The 24198-nt window shown below is 35.6% G+C and overlaps 1 protein-coding gene across 7 annotated transcripts; it reads right to left on the bottom strand.

Annotated features, from left to right (window-relative positions):
* Window positions 1-3556: 3556 nt before the first annotated feature.
* On the bottom strand, window positions 3557-23893 carry LOC128188753 (uncharacterized). Of its 7 annotated transcripts, none has more exons than XM_052860006.1 (12): window positions 18339-18873; window positions 12942-13053; window positions 11422-11642; window positions 10738-10904; window positions 9538-9788; window positions 8130-9340; window positions 7704-8006; window positions 7406-7597; window positions 7136-7283; window positions 6731-7020; window positions 6397-6430; window positions 5321-5496 (listed from the first exon to the last, which is right to left on the bottom strand). In XM_052860006.1, the coding sequence occupies exons 1-12, from the start codon at window positions 18510-18512 to the stop codon at window positions 5456-5458; spliced, it is 3144 nt and encodes a 1047-aa protein (XP_052715966.1). In that variant the 5' UTR covers window positions 18513-18873; the 3' UTR covers window positions 5321-5455. The 7 variants fall into 7 exon arrangements, 6 of the variants coding, with proteins under 6 accessions (XP_052715963.1, XP_052715961.1, XP_052715965.1 ...); XR_008244183.1 differs by having other exon boundaries at window positions 5362-5496; window positions 5909-6430; window positions 18339-18874; XM_052860003.1 differs by lacking the exons at window positions 6397-6430; window positions 18339-18873 and adding an exon at window positions 23258-23893 and having other exon boundaries at window positions 3557-5496.
* Between the last annotated feature and the right edge of the window lie 305 nt (window positions 23894-24198).

Here is a 24198-nt window from a genome sequence, read left to right as displayed (position 1 = left end):
GTTCTAACAACTTACATATAACAATAGTTGTCATGCATATGAATATAGAACAAAAGAAAATATAATATTGATATACACAAAGAAATATTATTTAAATCTCAAGGATTCGTCAATAAACTTTTGTACAGACGCAAAAATGCTTTTGTTGATATGTAAAGGTGGGTTGTTAATTGTTACCATATAAAAGTAAATTAGTATCAATATTGACTAAATCTAACATAAACAATTGATCAAACATGTTGTTTCTCGCTCTAGAGTAATTTTTACATGAAAAAAAAGAAATGATACACATCTTCTGTTTGACCACATAAACACAACGAATTATTTATAATATACTAGCGGAAAAAAGAAACTTACATACGTTATAAAATTTAGTATAATTTTTCTATATCCATTGTTTGTATTTATGAAATTTAAACAATCGATAATGGTAATGTTTTTGACAATATCGGATGGTAACCGTCCGGGTGCACGGACTTTTTCATGGTTAGTGAGCACCTGTTGTTTATTGAAGAATTTGTACGCACGAGTTTTACGGGCAAATACTGTTTGGAATAAGAACTGTAAAGGATTTGTTTAACCATTTTTGTTAAGGAAATCACTTTAGTTTCAACAAAATTTACCCCTACGTCATGCCACGACTCAACGAAAACCAACGTAATCGTGCTGTTGAGATGCTGCAAGCTGAAATGGCACAAAATACTATAGCAAGACACTTTGGAGTTCATCGGAACACCATCCAGTCATTATGTAGACGTTTTCAACAATCTGGCAACACTCAGGATCGACCGCGCTCTGGGCGACCTCGTGTGACGTCACGTCAACAGGACAACCACATTAGACTTGTGCATCTGAGAAATCGTTTCCATACAGCAAGTTTGACTGCCCGTAGCATTCCAGGGCTTCGACCAATTAGTCCAAGAACTGTGCGTAATCGTCTGCGCGAGCAAAACATCAGACCTAGACGTCCAGCGGTGCGCCCAGTACTGCTTCAACGTCATCGTATCGCCAGACTAGCGTGGTGCACACGACATCTGCGATTCAGAATACAGGACTGGGCCAATATTCTGTTCACTGATGAATCCAGATTTCATTTGGATAGCAGTGACGGCCGTTGTAGGGTGTATCGTCGCGTTGGGGAGCGTTAGCAGGACGCTTATGTTGTGCAACGTCGACAATTTGGAGGAGGTAGCGTTATGGTGTGGGGTGGAATATCAGCACGTGGAAGGACCCCTCTACAAATTTTCAATGGAAATCTCACCCGGCGTACGCTATCGAGATTAAATTATTCAGCGTCATGTGATACCCTTCATACAGAGACATGAAATCACATCACTCTGCAACAAGACAACGCAAGGCCACACGTTGGACGTGTAGTCAGGGACTTGTTTGTTCAACAGAATGTCGATGTCTTGCCTTGACCAGCTGTTTCCCCCGATTTGTCGCCGATCGAGCACGTCTGGGATGAAATGGAAAGACGTTTATGCCGTTTACCAAATCAGCCAGTGACATTGGCTGATTAAGCCCAGGCTTTATCCAACATCTGGAACAACATCCCTCAAGCATTTCTGAACACTTTAGTGTCATCAATGAGGCGTCGCTGTCAAGCATGCGTGAACGCAAATGGTGGTCACACGCGTTATTAATTTTGTTAATTCAATTAAGGAATGAATTTAAGTTCACATATGTTATACGATATAACATAACTTGGGGCAGTTTACGCTTTATAAACAGCGAAGCAGTTTATAAAAAAGCGTAAACTGTTCCAAGTTATGTTATACTCGTATAACATGGGTAGAACTTAAATTTATTCCATATAATTTAATTTTTTAGTACTAAAATCAGAAAATAGGGCCCACTTATAAGTGAAAAGATGTTAATTTGTACAAAATTTTTAAACGTAACGTCAAGCGGATTAATACGTTTCGCACGCGCGTCGTAATATGACGTAGGCTAGCTATGTTATACGATATACATGTATATGAATTTGCTTAGCCAATCAAATGAGGCGTTACAATCAGAATTAAATTATTTTCAAATAACAGTGACTTTCGAGTGTGCTGAAATTGACGTTATTCGACGTTGACATTAATGTGTTATGAGATGTTGTTACGAATACATGTGTTAACAGTATTGCAAAAAATAAAATTTGTTCATTGTAATTTTTAAATGTTTTTTTATATATTAAATAATGCACAGTTTCTTTTTTCCAATAGTATATTACGTTCACAAAGATCATAGTTTAATACACAGTTATGTCTCAGCTTTGTATGAATAATGTTGGTACAGCGTTTACCAAAAGAAACATAAATAGGAGGTTTCGTAACTTTAGGCATATGTTTGCAAAACAAATTGATTGAGGTGGCTGTTCTGGCTTCTATATTTAGCGAATTCCAATGATTGACAGCATTGGGTACAAATGATTTTTTAAGTAAATCTAACCTGCACTTAGGAACATTAAACTGATCTTTGTTTCGTGTGTTGTATATCGCGATATATTTTCCCGCTTGTTAGGAATAATATCAAATAAATAACCAGGCAGACTCCCCATATTAAATTTGAACATAGTTTTCATCTTAGCGATGTATCGTACGTCTGGTTTGTAAAATTTCCCACCTTGTTTCTAAAGAAAGCGCTTCCCTTGGTACAAAAATTGGCAACCCAGTGACAATTCGAGCAGCACACAATTGAACCTTTTCAAGTTTGTCTGCATCATGCACAGAACAGCCACCCAACACAATCGAAGCATATTCAAGGGTAGGTCTTATGAATGAAATATATAATTTAGAGAGATGTTCTCTACCAAATTTATACTTAAGTTTTTTTTTTTAAAAGTCCTAACCCCCCCCCCCCCCCCCCCCCCCCCCAACGGATTGGGATTTTCAGGTTTTTTGGAAGAAGTAACCCATTTCCTTTTTTTTTCTGTAGTAAAGATTTTTGAATAAGTCTGCCCTCCCCCCTCCCCATTTTCAAAAACGATGCTACGTATCGCCTGAACAGTGTACAATACTAATAAACCTTGTGACGAAAAACTTGGAGCGGATATACCGGCAGACTCAACAAAATATCTAAGTCCTGTTTTTCAAGAAAATTAATAGTTTAAAGTGACCATGAAAATAATTAAATCAACACTTGCACCATTCTTAGATGCCTTTTTGCCTGTTGGGGGAATATTATTAAACGCTGCTGGGAACTTGCCTCCAGAGATGAAATCAAGACACTTATTATATCTCCAAGTGTGATCCGGAATTGTTATGCTTCATTACTGTCCCTTAAGTTTGTACACTGATCACTATTTATTCATAGATGTACATTTTTCATCCCTATACAAATATATGCATTTTAAATGTTTAATACTGTTTCTTGGTATATATTAATATTTTTCTTAACGTTTGAATCAGCACTTTATCACCAACGTAAACAAACATGGTTAATTATAACTTTTGGTTGTACTAGCTTTTTTTTTTCAAACAGTATTATAATACTTTACCATTCTTTGTAAAATCTTATTAAATTTGGTATGCAGCAAATCCTTCTGATAAAAAGCAAATAAGGGTAAAAGTTGATCCATTTATTGTGATTCCCTTTTTCAATACTTCGATGATCATTAAAAACGGTTAAAATTAATATATGAATATTGTTCAATTATAAATTTACACAAATGAAAACCAAATTAGGGTATTACATGTATATAAAGCGTAATGAGATTGTATAAATAAAGACTTACTGATTGAAGACGCGACTCCAAAAATAAACTTCAAAATTGTAAATTTATAAAGATATAAGAAACTTTTTTTTCATCTCAAATATCTATTCAAATGTTAATTATTGTATATATTTTGCATCAAGCAGGCAAAAATCCCAAAATACTCTTCATTTACAAATATACGAAAAATATTTGACAAAACTGAAGAGTAATTCACAAAACAAGGCAAAAAAGTAAAACGAAACAAACATTCTCGAACTCATACATACATGGAATACAGTAAGATGGTTAAGGGGATACATTCTATTATTGCACCAAAATGAAAACATGTGTACATCATTATATAAAACAATCTTTTTGTAAACTCGAAAACAATCATATATCCGTAAAAAGAGTTCCTTAACAATTTTACAAAGCAAAAATTTGAAAAACAAAAATCATGAATATTATGAGTAATGAATAGAATATGAAAATCAAAACAAACCTATATCAGATATGCAAAACTTACAAGTAAGTTTTCTATTACTTCAGTTCGTCAAAAATTATATAATAATCCCAGAAAAGGTTTCTATGAATCCGATATAAATAAATGAATTAAAACACGGCAACAAATATATTATGGTTCATTGAAAACCATTATTCCCTTCCGCTGAGCAACAAAACCCGATCCAATGAACAGCATGCTTCCGTCATCCACCGGTGCCTAATCTAGCTTGCTGACGTAATCAACTGCGTCATTTCCTGGCTAATTTGACACAGACGTGATCAATCGACAGAGGTGAACTGAGTTTTTATTTTACGTTTTTAGAGTTGAAAGACAAAGAGTCCACTTAACGTAAAATTCTCAAGTTTGCCCTCCTGAAATTTGTGTCGATTCTCTCTCATCTCGTTTGAGAAGCAGGGTTGGATTTCTGTACCACTTGGTGTAAACCTATTCATCATAAAGGAGACGACTTTAAAAGGAGTCTATTCACTAATTCTCTCTTCACACGCGATAGACTGTGACTAGTTCTATGTCTTGCTGCTGACAAGTTTCGTAACTTTCCGAATCGATCATTGTGATTTCTATTTCTGATTGGCAATGTTTTCTGTAAATCGTTTGTATGCCTGTCTATTTTCGGCGAAGACATAGTGTTCAAAACAGTCGGCCCTCCTCGCACGGGTTTAGGGAATCCTCTGGATCTTTCGTGGTAGGCTGCCTGCCTTTGGTTGTTAACAGCATGCAAAGTAATATTTTGTCTGCCAATGGTTCCCATTGAAGTGGACAATCTTCCTCCATGCTCTCTATTTGCCATGTTCCTTCCTCTCGGGTGGAAGGACCCATTTCTGCTTTTCTTTTGCACACTCTGGTCGGAGATGATTTTCTTGATATAGTGAGCTGGCACGATCATTTTGGGTAGGTTTGTGAGCTCGATCATGCTGCTTTTGGATGAGCTTGGCACCTTGGCTGATTTGATGCTCATTAGTGGAAGGTTATGGGGCGCCGCCGGCTTGTTGGATGATGATTTGTGGAACTGATGTTTGGTGAGGTTAGATTTGGACTGACCTCCATAAGGATCTGTTTTTGGATGACCCACTGAGAGTTTTTTGTGCTTTTTATGATGTTTGAGTTTCTTTCCGCTATTAGTTAGATGGTGGCCATGACCTCCGAGCGTAGCAGTGGGTGATTTTTGAGACTTCAGGGTGTTCTTTTTCCCGGTCATCCATACAAGCAACGCGTAGTGAAGTGTAACATCCTTCAAATTAACATCAGTTGTCTGTTGGATTCCACCCAGGTAAATCTGATGCAACTGTGAAAGAAACAAAATATAAAACCATGATTTAAAGGCTATTATTTTGATTTACTTCAACATTTTGGCATTGACCTTCAAAGGGAACCTCCACCGTCAAATGATGATTAATAGAACGAAAACGTATGACAACTTTTTTAGACCAGAGATTAGTGATTTTGGTTCGGGTTTGCATGCCATTTCTTTATCCATTTTTTTATATCATCTGGAAATGTACCCCCAAGTTGAAATTGTTTTACCATTTAGAGATCTCTTTTTACACTTTTATCCAATCTTTTACGAAATATTTCAAACACCCAACAACAAAAAAAACCCCGAAACGATAAACTCCATAAAGCAATAAAACCACGTTTGTGTGAGCTAACGAAATTAGCTATAGACACCAGAAGGTGGTGCTGTTCTGTGATCTTACCTTCCGACGGTCTCTATATCAAATGCGCTTATGGATCCCTTCTCCAGCTACGAAACATTACCCCATGACACCACTAATGGCAGACGGACAAACAAATCAGCAAGCTCACAGGTTAGACATGCAGGATGTACAGTGAAGGATGTGACAATAAGTGTACAATGTTTGCAAGAAACAACACAAAGGTTTTAACAAGAGAACGGTTAACAAAGAGCTCGGTAACCAACTCATTAGCAATGCTACTAGCTCTGCTATTTCGTTTAAAATGGACAATGGGATTTGGAAATTAGCAAGTAGCAACAAAAAAAAAAGCAAGTGCAATATGAATAAAGTAAAACCCAAGGTTGCGTGCGCAGCTCGCTTGATAATTCAAAGGCGTGATCATACATATCAGATGACAGAAAGTAGAAACGCAACGCTTTTCTGGCATAATCTGCCACATTTATACTTCAAAGCAAACGCATAGATAGTGCTTAGAAACAAAATTATACCCTCTGATGTTGATGTGAATTGGGTGGATGTTTTCTACAAAGGGAGGTCAAAAAGGTTAAAACATGCACTATATCAAACATTCAGTTGTTATCTTAAAACATTAGCATCGCATTCTAAATGGATTTCATCATATCACATGCAATCAAAAAAGAAGAGCCAAAAATTATACCGGGATGTAAAAAGATAAAATGAAGATATAAGTGCGGATTTCATATAAAAAGGATTTCAGCAAGACTTTTTAGATAACTAGTTATGCTGCATCGTTATGTATATAAAATAATATATAAGTTAACTAAAAGCAAAGCCTAGTATAAAAGGTAAGAAAGTAAGTACAGGCGGGACTGTAGAAGAAATGGTGTCGGAGGGGCGAGGCGAGCTGGTAGTGACCACAGGTGCGGCGGTGGACGTTGGCGGATCTATTGCGAAGTTGGCGGCCGACGGTGGCGGCGGCGGCGAAGGGCAGAGATTCTCCTCGGGCTGCTCCTGCTCCTTGGGCGTCCAGTCGCCACAGCGCGGGAAATTCGGGGGAGGTTTAGGCATCTGTTCCGGTTCTCCTACTTGGATGACCATACTCATCCCCATTTCCATGTGGAAGGCGATGTGACAATGGAATAACCAAAATCCTGTACGAATATATTCAATTTGTTACCAATAAATCGCAATTATTTAAGTTACTATGATACTGGTAAAGAAAAGATAATGAAAGCTATAAAAAAGTCTGCATTCCCTTTCTTATACCTGGATTGGTGGCATGGAACCTGATGATAGTGTAACCTCCATCTGGTACGGTAACAGTATCCTTTGAGATGGCTCGATGTAACTTTCTGTTAATCAATCCCATATCATCCAGTAAGCGCACATGTTCGACAGAAGTACTATTGCCCAACTACAAAAAAAAACCCCAAAACAGTTTTTAAAACCATGACTTACATCCGGATCTGGTACAATGGGTATATCTGAGAAAATGGAAAAATCGGCATTCAAATACTGTCAATGTTTACAATGTACCTTCTCCATGGCAACAACCCGGAAGTTGTATCCGTGCATGTGCATTGGGTGGTTGTTGTCCATGTGCTTTCCTTCGTCTACTAGCACCATTTCTACGACCTCTCCAAGCTTGATCTTGACTCTGTGCGTGCATTCACACAACTCTTTTTTGCAATTCTTTTCTTTGAAAGAATTATGATCACAAAAGCTATCCTGTAAATAATTAAAAACCAAAACAATATTACAATATTAGCAACCATAATACACTGCTTTTGAAGTCTACTCTTATTTTTTTGATACAACTGCAATTAAATCAGACCTCCATGTCCTTGGTGTATTGACTGAGTGGCGGCGAAGGAGGGGCTGAGTAGGAGATCTTGTTGATCTGGGGCGAAAACATGTGATGGGCGTGTCCCCCTCCTCCTTCTTTGTGCATCATGTGCTGGAGAGGGTAGAAGTCGGGATCGTTAAACCGATAATTCTCTATCATATTGAAATCCATTCCCAGATAGAACACTCGGTCTGGTTTGACCTTGAGCGAGATGTCGTCAGGGATAAGAGACTCCATGCGGTCTACATTCATCGTGTGTGAATCAGAATTCTTGTTGAATGGATTCAATTTCTGTTAAGAAAAAGGATGGAGTATGAAAAATCGGAAGATATCAATTGTTGAACTATAATTTTTTATCAATAATTATTGTAAGTTGTAAACTGTTAGAAATCGGACGATGTTGGTAATATTTACCATTCCAGATCTCTCCATGGCATCATAATCTGTGGACTCCTTTGGAAACATGGGCATTGCACCTTCATATCGCAAGATGGCAGTTTGACTAACAGAGTTGTAATCGGACCCACAATCAGCGAGACCACGAGTCCGAATCCAATAATTACCACTTGGTTTATTAGCGTTGAGTATAAAGTCGTATCGCTCTCCAGCAAATATGTTGAAAGACTGAACATGAACGGGTTTGAAAGGGGTACCGTCGGAGCTGATGACGATGATGGTGTGATTGTCGACAGAGAATTCGATAGGGCAGTTGTTGACGCCATTACTGGCCACTCTAAACCTGTAGCGCTGGCCTTGTTTAACCATAAGAATGGAATGTGGCGTTTGGACGGGGACAGGTGAAGGGGACGGTTTATCCGAATCGTCACTGGTTGTTGGAGCGGTGACAGAGTTTTCATTGGCACTTCGTCGCCTGCGCATGGACATCTGGTGCATCTGATGCATTTGGTGTTCGGAATTGGCCAGCATTTGTTCCAGATCCGAGTTCGAAAGCGTTGTTAGAGACTCCATAGCACTGGGCATTTCGTTGTCGCCATTGTTCATATGGCCTTCACCGTTGTTCATTCCCATAGAGTTCATATTGTGCATGCTGTGATCGCCTCCGTTCATCCCCATTGTGTTCATTCCCATACTGTGGTCACCATGCGTGGTCGGCATTCCCAATGTGTGCATGTTATGCATGTTGTGCATGTTATGCATTGCAGGATTAGTCGTCGGAAGAGAGTCCATGGAATTTTCGTTATCACTGCTTGTTGTCTGCCGGACACCATTATCGTTGCTATGCATGGGCATTTGATGGCCGTTTGGCTCTTGCATCATGTGGCCTGCATGTTGGTTTCCGCTTGATCCGTGCATCATGTGGCCTGCATGTTGGTTTCCGCTTGATCCGTGCATCATGTGACCTGCATGTTGGTTTCCGCTTGACTCATGTTGCATCATGTGATCTGAATGTTGATTTCCGCTTGATTCGCGCATCATGTGATCTGAATGTTGGTTTCCGCTCGATTCATGCATCGCGTGATCGTTGTGTTGATTACCACTAGATTCATGCATTGAATGGCCTGCTAGTTGATGTCCATTGGTTTCCATAGGCATCACGTGACCTCCATGACCATTGTGAGCGCCGCCTTCTGAGCGGGGTGGAAAGGTTTTAAGTGTTGCCCGTCCTATAAAATAAAAACTTCATATTTAATATTCTAGGGATAAGAATATTGTATCATATGAATGTTAGATCATCCCCCACCCCAAGAAAAAAAAAATAGATTCGCGCATCATTACAAAGACACGTTTTTCAGGATAGGAATTGGATATTTTCGATAGAGATTGTGCCAAAATTAGTTTTGTTACTTTGTATGCTACCAACCATTGATCAAAATTGATTCTGGGAGATGTTCTGTCATAGCATGATGGTGACCAGCAAATCGTGAGGCGCCCATTTCACCGATCCAGTCGTTGAGTAAAATGGTATGTTCCGGCAAATCATGATCATAGAGGGCAGAATGATAGTCACGTGATTTTGGCTGACGAATAACAAGAGCGCCAAACACGCCGTCTGCTCTTTGTAAACCAGCATGGGCGTGCCAAAAATGGGTACCCGGAGTCTCGGCTAAAAACCTAAAAAAAATGTAAATGTCAAGCAATAGGAAAACATGTGTAACTATATGTACTAGTATATGATATAAAAAAAAACACACGCGTACACGCATGTCTACAATACAATTGTCATCTTTTTTGTTGTAAACGTTTTCATAAGAATAGGAAATCTTGTTCTCTCTGGATTTAACTGACATGGTACTTAATGGAAAGTTTTTTTTAGCGTATAGTTGATTTACATTTCCGACTTTGTTTTAAGTCATATTTAATCTATAAGATGTGTTACATTACATTAAATTAAATGTGTTAATCTATAATCTATTTCAGACGACGTATTTACAGGTTAAGTTAATTCCTATCCAAATATTACACAACACTGTTAAATAACAACAAACCAATCAACCCAATAATGAAATATTGATATTAATAAAGATTATTATCAGACGAAGCATCAAATTACGCACGCATCATCATGTAGAGATTCAAAAAGAAATGTTTATCTCTTAGATTTTTAAGATTTCGATGAACTTGACTGATGCCGGTCATTTGAGTTCCACAGCAGATTTCCTGTTTTAAAAAGCGAACATTTTTATACAATCTTTCCGTCACAATTTCTTTAAGAATACTAAAATCTCCAGATTTCGGAGAAGGATTCAAACAGGCTTTGAAGAAACCTTTTTACACATGAATGACTGCGTGCACCAACAGAAAGTGATCTTTCGATTGCGCCTTTTTCTTATTTTACGCGAGTACTTAACTCCGCGACTCCGCTTTTTTGTTTCAAATTGCAAGAATATTAAATTACGACTATCGAGGTTTTGTCATAGTTGCATGATTAAGCAACCGTCAGGAAAATGGATCTGCGATGGGTGAATCGTCTCAAAGCGCGGCCAATATAACAAGTACGATCCTCTTAGTTTCTGAATGGCTTCAATCTTAAATTCCTATTGTTTTCGGGCGCCTCACTTACTTGTACTGGAATGTTTGGTGTCTGTTGATGGGACACTGGGTCAGCATCGCCACCCCGTCCATGTAGGGCGTCTTACTCTGAAGAATCCCGTGCCAGTGAATCGCAGTTCCCTCCCCTCCCTCCAGCTTGTTTTTGACATTTACAATGATTGTATCGCCTTCACACACCTGTCATCAAAGCAAATGATAATCAGCTGGTTACCGCAAATTAACAACAAATAACACTGGTGTAAATCTCTATATACAATATTTAGTGAAATCGTACTTTGTCAAAATCAGTATTCAAAACTTTAATTGCTACATGTAATTTCTTATAGGTATGTGTATGACCTTTCAACATGTTAAATGTTAAAGGAACTGGTACAGTATGGGAAATACATAATCATAATTATCGCAGTTTCGCACTGTAGATGACATTAGATGTGGACGCCTTGCTGTTTTGATGATTGTGTTATCTTGGCAGATTCTTGAACCCACTCTGCCCTGACTAAAACGTTCGGCAAACACATAATAAGTAGTGACTGCGGTACTTTAATAACTGAGAGAGAGAGAGAGAGAGAGAGAGAGAGAGAGAGAGAATTTACATTTTACTATTCTAATTATTACATGTTTCCAAAAAATATGTATTAATATATTACTATGCAGCCATACAGATATTTCTCCATATACTTTTCTCCTCACTTACACGTATCGCGGGGCCAGGCATCATTCTATTGACGGTCATTATCCCCCGTGACACCCCGTCAGCCGCCACGCAGTGGGGCCGGAAGCAGTCGGTGGTGTTATAGGGGCAGCCATAGCACGCTTGGGTCAGGGTGTAGTAGTATTCTAGGGTGAAGTCGTACTGGCAGGTCAAAGGGGCACCGTCCTCCTCGCACTCACGGGCGCATGCGTGGTCTCGGTAATCTAGAAATGCCAGATGTTAAATAATCTAAATCAAATATTGCTGCAACCATCTTGTTCGTTTTATTCCAAACCGGAAGAGACGAATGCGTCACTTTGGTTTCCATACTGACTTTTCATGATAGGTCAATAAACTTTATTTCTTTCTGTATTAAAATATTGACTTATTTATACATTTACAAATCTTGATTGATCGGCTCCTAAGTATTAAACGGAAATTAATTATATTCTATTAATGTTGTTTATTCTTTTTCTTTGCGAAATCAAACACCGCAGTGTATTGTTTACACTAGCGTCACAACTGTTTCTTACCGCGCACATTGTATAAAGTTCACCAGCTATTTGTATTCTTTCTTTACAATAATATAGATTTCTGCAAATTGTACGTGTTCTTTGAATAATTATACAGTTTATTTCAAATTTATTGCTGACTCAACAGTTCATTCGTATAGAATATTGTTTTACATTGAATCTTGGGAGGAAAATTAATAGGAATAACACCCCCTCCTTCATTCTATGGACAAAATGTGATTTCCCAAAACGTTTTAATATTTTGAATTATACAGAGAAACATGTAGATATTGTAATACATCAACGACCCATTCACAATGAGTTGATTCTAATCTATTAATACAATAACTGCTATCAGATGATAATAATAATGTGATTTATTATAATAAACCTCATATTGTATCAAATCACAGTGAGAAGACGGTACACTGCCCGACAAGTTCTCGTGTACCAATCTTATGCGTGTTAATCAATTTCTGTTTACAAGTTGTATAACTTTTAAATTCATTTTTTTTTTGGCAAAAAAATCAAACAGCCAGAGACCAACAACTTTTAGAATTCCCAAAACTGCGCAATATGGATAAACTTATGTTTAAACATCAAGATAACATAAATTATTAATTTTTCGCTCATTTAAAAAAAACGTTTTTGGTCTTGCGTGGCATTGGAAGATATTAATAATAGCGTTAAGTTTCCAATACAAGGTCAGGCCAATCAAATTCTCTTGAAAAATAATCTAAGCGATTCTCGTTAAAAAAAAAGATGTTTATTTTTTAATTCAATCTCAAACTCGATAAAGATGCATTTTTTTCAACAGCGCATTTCAAGCATGATAACATATAATTTGCGTTCAAAATAGTTTTAAGAATTACTACAGTACTCCGAAAAAAAACCAGCTGGATGAACTTAAAATTGTTCCTTGTTTTTTTTGTTTTGTTTTTTTTTCTTTTGGTTTTGATCTTATGTCTAAAATTTTCCGGTAAAATCAAGACAAGTAATTGGCGGACTTACCCGGGAGACGGGACTTGAAGGAGGAGTCAGACAGGGCCACTCGGGAGACCAGATTCAGGACGGACAGAGCCAGGCTCCAGATGTGAGTTGGAACGATCATTTTACTCAACAACTGAAAATAAAAAAAACCCGAATATTATCTACCATTCCATTAATATATACTCACCGAAAAACAGAACGAGAGTGTGCAAATCATTCGTACGTTGTAATACGCGTGCAGATAGTCTATAAGGCTGAACAATAGATATTAGTCAGGTCCCAAAGTATCAACACAATATAGAAACTCGCGTGTTTTTTCTTTAGAGTGCGGATGCAAGCAAACTCTGTTAACAGATTAAGGTCAAGGTCCTGCTCTAGTTACAACCACTGATTTGGCTTAATTCACCGAACATGAATTAAAAAGAACAGCAATTATAGTATCTATTTGTACACAAAAACATATTGTGCTTATTATAGGTTATTGCTACTGTATGATGAATATGGATTAGGAGAGAGAGAGAGAGAGAGAGAGAGAGAGAGAGAGAGAGAGAGAGAGAGAGAGAGAGATGGTTGTTTGTAAATACTACATACATGTATCTAAATACTAGTATAGACGTTATGAAACATCTATAATTTTTCTCTTCAATTTTCAGAGAGATATATTGAATTTGAAAATCAGTCAGTTGTTTGTTCTTAACTTGTTTCTAATTACTTGAAACAAGGAAGTTTATCGTATATTACGGCATTACAAACAAAGACTTACATTGTAGTAATATTTACGGTCAATGAATAAATATAATCGTTAGTTAACAGGTAAAACTCAAATGTTATTTATCAAGTAAGAAATAGCTAAATTTCATTTCTTTGCTTTACCGTGATTTACTCGACGACTTATTGAGTTTAACAATTTCTTGATATATATGAGCTGAATAGAAGAAATGACTAATCGATAGTGGGCAAATGACGTCAAATGACCACGTGACTTGCATGCACATCAATATCTAAAAACCCATTGACAATATGTGATTGTAATGATTGATTTATCACTCTTCTTGGTCTAGAGCTAAAGAAAGAACCAAATCTGACCGGATATTCAACTCATGCCGGAATTATAGTGAAGTTATTGGTCCAAATGGAAGTCTCAATTACTTACTATATTATCAATGATATCCGTAAATTTTGTTTGCGGAAGGATAAATTATATGTGTTGAAAATGTTTTGCTCTTCTGAAAAGGAGGAAAATTTTCATTGTATTTACAACAGTGAAAAAAACTATTTTATTACACGTACAATAAAAGAATTTGACTACTGGTAATTTTATTGTACGTTGAATACGATGTTTAGACTTACAAGAAACCCTGTAATTTATAACGCTTCTCAGTGCATCTGTACCATTCCTACACTTAAGAACATATTTTGACATGTTTTGTTTTTTAAAATTTCGTTCTTGAAAAAGTTTAAAAATACTTCCAAAATATAATTATCAACAAAATTTGAAAGTTTTTATAACAAATTGTCTGACCTAAACGAAACTTACAAATAAAAAGGGTAAAAAACCCCAAAAAACCAGGTAATTTTTGAATCAGTGTACAAAAGATTCAGCTAACAAGGAAATGAGTGCGTGATATATGTGTATACAAATAAACAACACTAAAATAGTTCGCGGTCAAGTCCTGTCCACAATGCGTGTCAATAAACAAAGGCTTCTGAGGACAAAATAGAAACAGTTCAGAGTCGACGCAGCGGGTTGCTTCCTGATTTAAACAAACGGAGTTCATGGGGGTATGAACCTTACCGTCATCGGCTTCTAATTGAAGTAGCTGACAGACGGTAAATTGTTGAGAGCAAAGGTGAAAACGCAAGCATCTGTCAAACAACATAACTTGCAAGGACATTTATTTGGCGTACCAGTAAATTATTAATAAGTCATGCTTATGCAAGCCAACATGCAGAAAAACAATAAATTTCAAACAGATGAAGACACATTTCATACAGTTTCAGTTTTATCCAGTGGATATTTGAAGCGGATTCAAACCTATTAAGAAAGTCAGAATGTAGACTTTACAATATACCATAGCAGGTGCGTTATTGCACATTACTTTAAAACTAAACATTCTACTTAAAACGTAAAAATATACATGTAAATCTATTGGAATAGAAGAAATACAGTTGTCCAACGATTCTTCAATATTTAACATTTAATTTAAAAAAAATTGTAAATACTTTGAATAGGACGTGTAGTATCAATTCGCGATGAGCTATATGTCATAATGACATAATAACATTGATCAACGATACAGGGGACTATCATGAACGGACAGTTCGCGACATCCACAAAAAAAATTAGGAGCGATGCCTCGGCCTCTGTGCAACAAATCATACGACATACCTTACTTCATTTTTTTCCTGTTTATAAACTCCAAAATTCAAACAAATGGTGTCCGAACTGCCTTGTACGGAAAATCGGAGTGCATATAAGTTAGAGCATGACTATGTAGCTCTCCCCGACACTGCATGTCATGCGCGTGCTCGCTGATAGATAAGTCTGCACTGCACCTCTAACGAGGAGCAAAAACACAAAACTATTACGTTCGGTACGTATGCATGTATAACAAGCTGTTGATTAACCAAATAAATGATCAACACAGCTGAATTATTTAAATGAGTACAATATTATATTTGTTTGCTGACAGAGTTTGCAAAATTGTTTTACAATTTGAACACTGCTTCGTTTAAGGATACTGCCAGCTAGGTGATAAATTCATCTTACCTGCCTACTTCACAATAGCCTGGGGTCCCGCCCGTGCATTGCTTGCTGCCCAATATAACTGGGCTTTACTATGTCTCAGACAGAGACATTTTTAAAATTAGGAATTTACAAAAAAACATTGGTTACACAATGCAGGAAATGTAAAACACAGACTGCTTTGATTTTTGTCATATATTTTAGGTGCATAACTCAAAAGAAGACCTATTTTCACAAAAAGATTCGGGCATCTCGTTCGAGCACGTGGTTTTGAAAGTAAAAAAGTACGTTCTCCACCATATAACCTCCCAGCGTCAAACAAGAATGGTCTGTTTGGACAATGTCGGGCTTGAAAACCTGTGTTTGAAGATGTTAATACACGCATGTGTTTGGTTAATTGGGAAAACTTTGCGGATGGTATTTCTTAACTGTATTTTAATGATGGAAGAGTTCGTCCTTCACGATCTGCGGCCGTGGTATATATTTAGAACTTCATCTATTGTTTTCTTCTATTAATATTTGCCCAGACGGTACACGACCTTGTCTTTAATTATGGCAGGAGGTCTTGTTGCTTTCGTAACGTCACTGGCAGTTACGCCTTCAAGACATTTTTACGTCTTAAAGAAATGAACTTGCGTTTTTCAGGTAAAGTAGAAAATTTTCTGTAACATTTTAGTTATCTCACTCCTCTGTGTGGTTATATCAAGTATTTCTCATTGGGAAGTGTATCACTAAAATCTGTAGACAAAACATACTTCAAATATCTATATACAAATTTTAAAATAGAGGTAGAGGGGTCAGTCAGTGTTTATCCATCTGAGCAAGGGCGCATTTAATTTGACCGTTTTGCACTTTAAAAAAAAAAAGATGCAATTTTAACTTAGCGAAATGATGATCAAGAAAAAAAATCTCTATAGACCTGCATAATTTTTGGTGACCTGCACTTCGAAGAGGCAATTTCTTTCAACATCAACAATTTGATTTGAAATAAAAGTTATTTGAGTATCGAGATATTAATGTCTGTGTCTTCAGAATTTCATTAATTAATACATTAATTAATACATGTATAATGAAACTTAAAGGTCAGAGATTTATAAATGGAGGGCTTTAAAATAAAAACTTTTGAACTATGGCTGAAAAAATTCCCGGCTCATCTTATTTTGCATGCTTTTACGCTAAAAGTCAATCAAACTTTTCAAATTTGATTTCTTAATGTGAGACAGAATCTTCATAATATGTTCCAAGTATATCGCAATTTAAAAGTATGCATGCTTAAAACACTTAGATTAAATGTTTAGTGTATATAAATTTTCTGTAATTACATGATATATATCATTTTTCTCTAGAAAACCTTCCGCATAAAATACGGATAACTTTAGTTATCTGTTTATTGATTTAAAATGAATTTTCTCTATAAGGTGACTGGTCGTTTAATAATGATATAATAATCATCCATTGCTAAATAAATTGATACATTATTACGAATTCTAAGGTATTGATCCTGTGCGCAATGAACTTAAACCGTGACGGGTAAAATAAATTATGTATACATTGCACTATTGAATCTAATTAACTTTGTTGTTTCTTTACATGTACTGAGAGAGAGAGAGAGAGAGAGAGAGAGAGAGAGAGAGAGAGAGAGAGAGAGAGAGAGAGAGAGAGAGAGAGAGATTAAAATTCTACCACTTAGTACAACGATATTTTTACTTGGTAACTGATTGTAATGGAAGACTTGGTATATCCAGAAAGTATTGACGGTTAATATGTCAATATATATATTTTTGGCTACCACTCTCACCGTAGAACATTAAATATCTACAGATATAGGTACATATATAATCTACTTACACAGTATACAGACAACTTGCTGTTACTGTTACATATAAATCACCTTCCTGGGCATTCAAACCAGAACGACCTACATTTCGTCCATTAGTTGTAACAACCCGCTATATCCTTATGTACTGGGCTGTCTTGTATTAGGTTTATTACACATTGTATCTGATGTTTGTCTACACGGGTTTTACAAGTTTTAAACCAGTACAGCTAAAACACAAAGCAAAAATAAAAAGCATTTTAACATGTATTATTTTCTACGCATTTATAGAAGACTTAGACTGAATGGCCAACTGAAACAATATTTTAGTTGCATAACTGAAGTCAAGGCTTTGTTGCAAGCAGTTTTCGTATAATATAGCATTTCACAGTTAGATTGTCAGGAAACCTTTAAAACAACATATTCTTTACAAAATTCTTACCAGTCTTTTCGAAAATCATATTCCCAATTCTTTTTGTTAACGAGAAAAAAGCACAGGAGTTGAATTGTTTTGTTTTTGGAGGAAAAAAAAAACTCAGGAAAAACATACGAAGAGATAAATCGGGCGCCTAAGGCCTGGTAAGGTTCAAATCTTACATCTATGCTAATCGAAAAATTAAAATAACAGGACACCAATATGTACTTGTCTGCATGGAAATCGGTTCATTAAAACGTCTATTTTTGATGCATTTTTTTTTTCAACCAGATTTCGGAAAAATTTTCCGGGGCATGATACTATTGAAACATTTATTTTTTTTTCTAAGCCGATCGATATCGGCAAATTACATGTATATGTACTTAGCCTGGAGATAAAAGATTTGCAATTGCACTTACACTTTAAGACCTATTGTCCCACCTTATTATCCAGTTTGATGACATCGTCATCGGAGGTGTTGCACACAACCATTGTCCGTCCATAATAAAGAGAAATGTACTCATTGGGCTTACAGTCTAACGATTGGAAAAGAAACCCATCGAAAACACTACAGAACGTCACCAGAGACGCTAAGAAAGTCAACGTCCAGGGCATAGCTCTAACATCTACCAAGAAAGAACTGTCTTCGCACAGCAGAAAATGGTCTGGCTGGGAAAAAGCTATAACGTGTTTGTACAATATACAAACAAGATAGACAATAAAGAAATTAACAAGGTCACTAAGAAGCGCGGACTTCAGGACACTTTGTGGGATGACCGACGCAGTCGACCTGTTGATTGCAATCTATATTTAGTAGCATAAGGTGCAGTGCTTAGTATTAGTGTGCAATTGTCCGTAAACATACGTGGTGGTGGTGGTGCCTTGTGCAATAAAAAAGATGTTTAAAGGGGGAGAAGAATGTAGAAGAAAAAGGTAAAATACGAACCAAACAATGGACAATTATCAGATTCTCGTCTATAATTGTGACGTATCGTTAAACTCACGGAAAAGAGATTTACCTATAGAATGCAAGCTTACAGCAGATTATTAAATAACTAGCAATTAAAGTTACCGTGGCAATATGCATCCTCTTATCTATTTATTAATGATGTCAAGGTGTGCTATACACTGTATTTAAACATGGAATTGCATTGCTGGCCGATTTATTGAATTCACACGTTGCTAAAGTGTAACAAAATAGATTTCGCACTTTCTTTTTGCAATCGAAATTACGGAAAATTAAGAGTCCAGACACTCGATATCATAGTTCAAATTAAGTGGTATCATGCTAATTAAATTAATTAAGCAAGACGTTAATGATGTAATCCGTAACGTCAACAAAAGGGGTACATGTACTGTAGTTATATTGCGTAACAACCAAGCTGCAAAGACTTTTCAGGAATAAAATGCAACTAATCGTACTTTCTATATAGGAAAAAAATGTAAACTGTAAGATATCTATATTAGAACAAATTACACATAGAAGAAAGTAAATGCATCACGAAGAAAATGGATGAATTCAAAACAAACTACGATTTATATGAATATTTTATGTACTTTATAGGTAATAGACGCGTGTAACTTGTTCGATTCTCCAGCATCTTTTTGTCAAATTAAAAAAAAATAAGGTCAAATGAGATACTTTACATGCATATTTGCTCAATGAGGGAAACTTCAAGAAAATGAATATCTGATCGAGACAAGCACAAAACATTATTATCAATTTCGAATTGATCAACTCCGGCATATAGAATTTTTCAGCATTATCTATTCTGCACGACACTTACATATATCATAGTTTAGTTTAAGAAATATTTTATTCAAAAATATACATATAAGTATATAAATGAATCAGGATTGAACAGCAGGCAAAAATAGCCTATACATATATCATATATTTCTTATCAAGATAAAGCGAGTGTACAACTTTCAGCTCGAAAGAAAGTTTCTTAAATAACATGACTCGAAATAAAGTTTCTTATATAACATCACTTGAAGTTGGGTTTCTTAAATAACATGACTCGAAATAAAGTTTCTTATATAACATCACTTGAAGTTGGGTTTCTTAAATAACATGACTCGAAATTAAGTTTCTTATATAACATTCCTTGAAATAGGGTTTCTTAAATAACATGACTCGAAATAAAGTTTCTTAAATAACATCATCGAAATAAAAAATATAAAGTTTCTTTAACAACATCACTTGAAATAGAGTTTCTTAAAAATAACATTGAAATAAAGTTTCTTAAATAACATCACTTAAAATAGAGTTCTTAAATAATACCACTCGAAATAGAGTTGCTTGAACATCGCCTGAAATGAAGTTTCTTCAAAGAACAAGACTAGCAGGAGGAAACAATCCACAATAAAAAAAAAATATCTTCAATTGATGCTCGTCAATCTTTTGACAAACGCGGTCGATGAGACAATTGCAATCGAATCTCCCGTGAAATATAGAAGAATTCAGATTTTTTGATTGATACTTAAAAAGCTTACCGTTAAATATTAGGTAAAGTTCCACTTTGCATTGCATGTCCATATGACAACTGAAACACATTCAGTGAATATTTTATATTATTTGAGATAAACTTATAAATGTTGAAAATTCGGATCTGATCTTTTCGTAATATTTTGTACTTTTTAATATTTTTAAGTATGTTAAAGTCGTTTTAATATCGTGTTCCTTTCATTGATTTTTTTTTTACGTTTTTTTGGTTGGATCAAAGACCGACATTAATCGGCGAATCGGATCATCTTTTGATTAAGGGATTTATACTTTTCTTCAGATGACAAGCTTGTAAATATTCATTTGATTTCAACAGTTTGCCTGCATTGGTTCTTATATCTACATGTTTCGCAAAAAGATCATTGTTATTCGTCACTCAGGCAAGCACTTCCTACAGTATAAACAATATGTGTGACATTATGATCAGATTATTTACCTTATTAAGTGGGGCAAAATAATGGTAGAAAAATATTTAACACACTTTTCCTATTTTCCATGTGTGCTAGACAACGTGTCGCAAGACGCAAAAAATACCTTCTGAATTTTCAATTACACAACAACAAGGTTTGGTGGATTTTTTGGTTTTTGTTTTTGCCAATTATGCCAATTTTAGTCCTGAAATTGTTATTTGAAGTCTGTTCTAGCATCAATTTTTTTATGTCTATTTTAAGAATTTTTTCTACTTAAATTCAGATTTTTTCAACAAGTCATCATTTCTATATAGAATAGAAAATAAGAACATCTGATTAAGAAGTTGGTAATTTGCATAAATGTTTTGACATTATTTTTGTCTGTTCGTTACATAATTAAAAATCCCTCGGTTAATCAAATGCACCTATCTGCATTTTATGACGAAAATTAATTGTACGGTCTTTGAAGTTTGTTAAAAATAGAACGAAAGAAAAAACGTTTCTAGTTTGTCCCTTAGTTGGATGCTTATTTTGCAATTTAATTTAATATTTAGTAAAATCAAGAGCTGCCTTAGTCAAAACTGGCTATAATTGGATATTCTACATTAATATTCATTTTATTTAATTTTCCAATGCGATAGTGTTCATTCATGTGCAGACTTTGGAGGCACTTGGGACTATAACAGCTATAAAAGTTGTAATTACTTGAGGCGTGATCAATCTTTTTCTAATTATGACAAAAATGTAAGAACTAAACCACAATACAAATAATCGCGCAATGTTAGCTGCCAACAAAATTGGCGGCACTCAAGAGAAATAGATTACGTTTGCTTTGAAAAATCAAAACTGAACAAATATGAACATTTTAAAATGATATTAACATCGTAAATTACGATGATTTATATTCTTACAAATTTTTTCAGTTAAGAAAAGTACTCGAAAGACTATTTTTATGAAGAGAGAAATACGCGTTTTGAGAGTTTTTTACGTTTATTATTTGCCAATAATTCACATGTATAATAGATACATGTACATCTGGCTTTCCCGACAAACATTTGATTGAGACAGTCTCGTACCAGACTTCATCAGCGTGCCTGATCGGACCAGATATTTAAGATCAGCAAGACCATCGGGGCCAGCGGCCATTGGTTTAATGAATCGTTTATATCAGACACAATCTGGAGTGTATGGGATGGGGTCGGGGGCCCAGTCTAGATGTTGTACTTAGATCCTAACTCTACATCACATTTTTTGAAAAAGAACATTTAAAAAAAGGAAAAATCTGCGCGCTTAACTGTTACACTGCGCACATGTACCATACCGGCATAAGACCGTCCACGAGTCCATTGAAGCACCCTTAAACGATGTCGTCTGTTCTGTGTAGGGGACATCTCCATATTGGGACTCAATTTCTTTATAAACTAGCAATACATGTACACTGATCTGCAAGTTAAGAGTTCGAAACCCTTTGGGAATTTTATATAATCTACTGTCATGTTGTAAATTTTGAATTTACTTGGTGGGTGGAAATACAAAAATTACACCAGGACACTTAAAATGCAATTTTTAGTAAAATATTGTTTGAAATCTCAGAACGGCAATTACATCTTGAATATGGTGTACTAACATCCAAATCGATGTCGCAAGGTGTGTCATACCACCTTAATCGTGAATTACAGAAAAAAGTTAAATGATTGTTACCGGCATTATTAAAATTAACCTACATGTCTATTAAGCTTTGAGGTGATTGATTAAATCAGCCTTCAATATTTTCTGCTGACAGGTTCCAGTAGACTAAGATCAAAAGGGGATGCGTAAAAACTCTCGTACACTATATGTCACGTTCTTAATCAGAATTCAATGCTTAGAATAGAAATCAAATGATTAGAATAAATCATTCTTGAAGTGGTTAAAAGTCATTATTGATTGACGATGTATGGAGCTAATTCATACGTGAATGTGGATAGTTTAATTGGATTATAAGTAATGAATGTAAATATTACAATTATGAGCTGATTGATTTAAAACTGGGCGTGTAATATAAGATTGTCGGAGTCTAACGTTTTAAATATGTATATTTCGTAAATCCTTAAAAAATTACAGCATTCTCTCTCTCTCTCTCTCTCTCTCTCTCTCTCTCTCTCTCTCTCTCTCTCTCTCTCTCTACCAAAGTCAATAGAAGAACATCAAAAAGAAGATTTTTTTATATAAATTTTGAAACACCTTAATATCATATCCAATTTTGAATATAAAATAATTTTTGGGTTTTTTAAAGGATTAAAGGCATATTGCAATTAAGTCAGTCAGAAATCCATGACTTACGCATTCATTTATGACACTTTATCAATTTTTGGGGCAAGTCCAGTTTTTAAGAATATCTTCTGTATAACTTATGATGTAATTAACATGCAGAAATTAACTTAAGTACAGTCATTATTACTTACTCTTATTTTGCAAGAACGTTGCTAAAACGACAATCCAAAAATCAAATTAAATAAGCTTTCAGGATAAACCTTCCAAAACACATATCCCTTCTAATCACCGGAATGAACTGCGATTAAGTGACCAATAAATTTCAGGAATAATTTATGGCACTTGGTGATGAGACGATGGTAATGAGCATGCGCAGTACAAACTTCCGTTGGTAGATCCGAAAGTACTGTCAGTAGTGAATGAGAGGAAAATCGATGATGCGGAACATGTGGAATTATTAGGAGCTATAAACGTTCGTTACAGTGATAGATATATTGTTCATAACGCACCGCGGGGCAGAGATTTGAGGGAGATAGAGTTTTTTAAGTGTTCCGCGACGGGTTGTGTCGGAAGGTGATGATTAGAACTTAACCGGTGATAACTGATGGTCACGGTTGGCCAATAACTTTATAATGGACGAATGATGACCGTTTTGTATGTACGGAACCTGGAAAACAATATACCTGTTTCGCAATCATAAAGAGTCAATTATTTAAACATGCATCACGTCAGCTGTCAAGTTTTGATAAAACCTGTCAATCAAATTTTAAATATTAATTTCCAAGCAGTGAATTGCATTAATCAAGAGACTTATCTTGTTCATGTGTTAGCCACTGCATTAAAAAACAAGGTATGAAAAATGTCATCGTCTTTATGTTCTCTAGTCGACTTAGAAGTAAAATCCGTGCTCAGATCCAAACATCACGTCCGCAGCGCAAACGTTAAAGGGGCGTGCGACGTTGATTTATGAAACAGACGAAGTCGTCATAATCTCACTGCTCTAATTGATTGTCTTCCTAATTTAGAAAGATCCTAATTCTTTCTTCTTTTTTTTCATTTTAATTGCGACTTGAATTATAATTAATCGAAAACTTCATGCTTGTTATGCAAGTTTTGAAGAGCGTTATACAGT

Source organism: Crassostrea angulata, chromosome 6 (genome assembly GCF_025612915.1).
Source record: "Crassostrea angulata isolate pt1a10 chromosome 6, ASM2561291v2, whole genome shotgun sequence".
Lineage (NCBI taxonomy): Eukaryota > Metazoa > Mollusca > Bivalvia > Ostreida > Ostreidae > Magallana > Magallana angulata.
The sequence above is the reverse complement of the archived record's forward strand: the minus strand, read 5'-3'. Positions and strand labels throughout refer to the sequence as shown.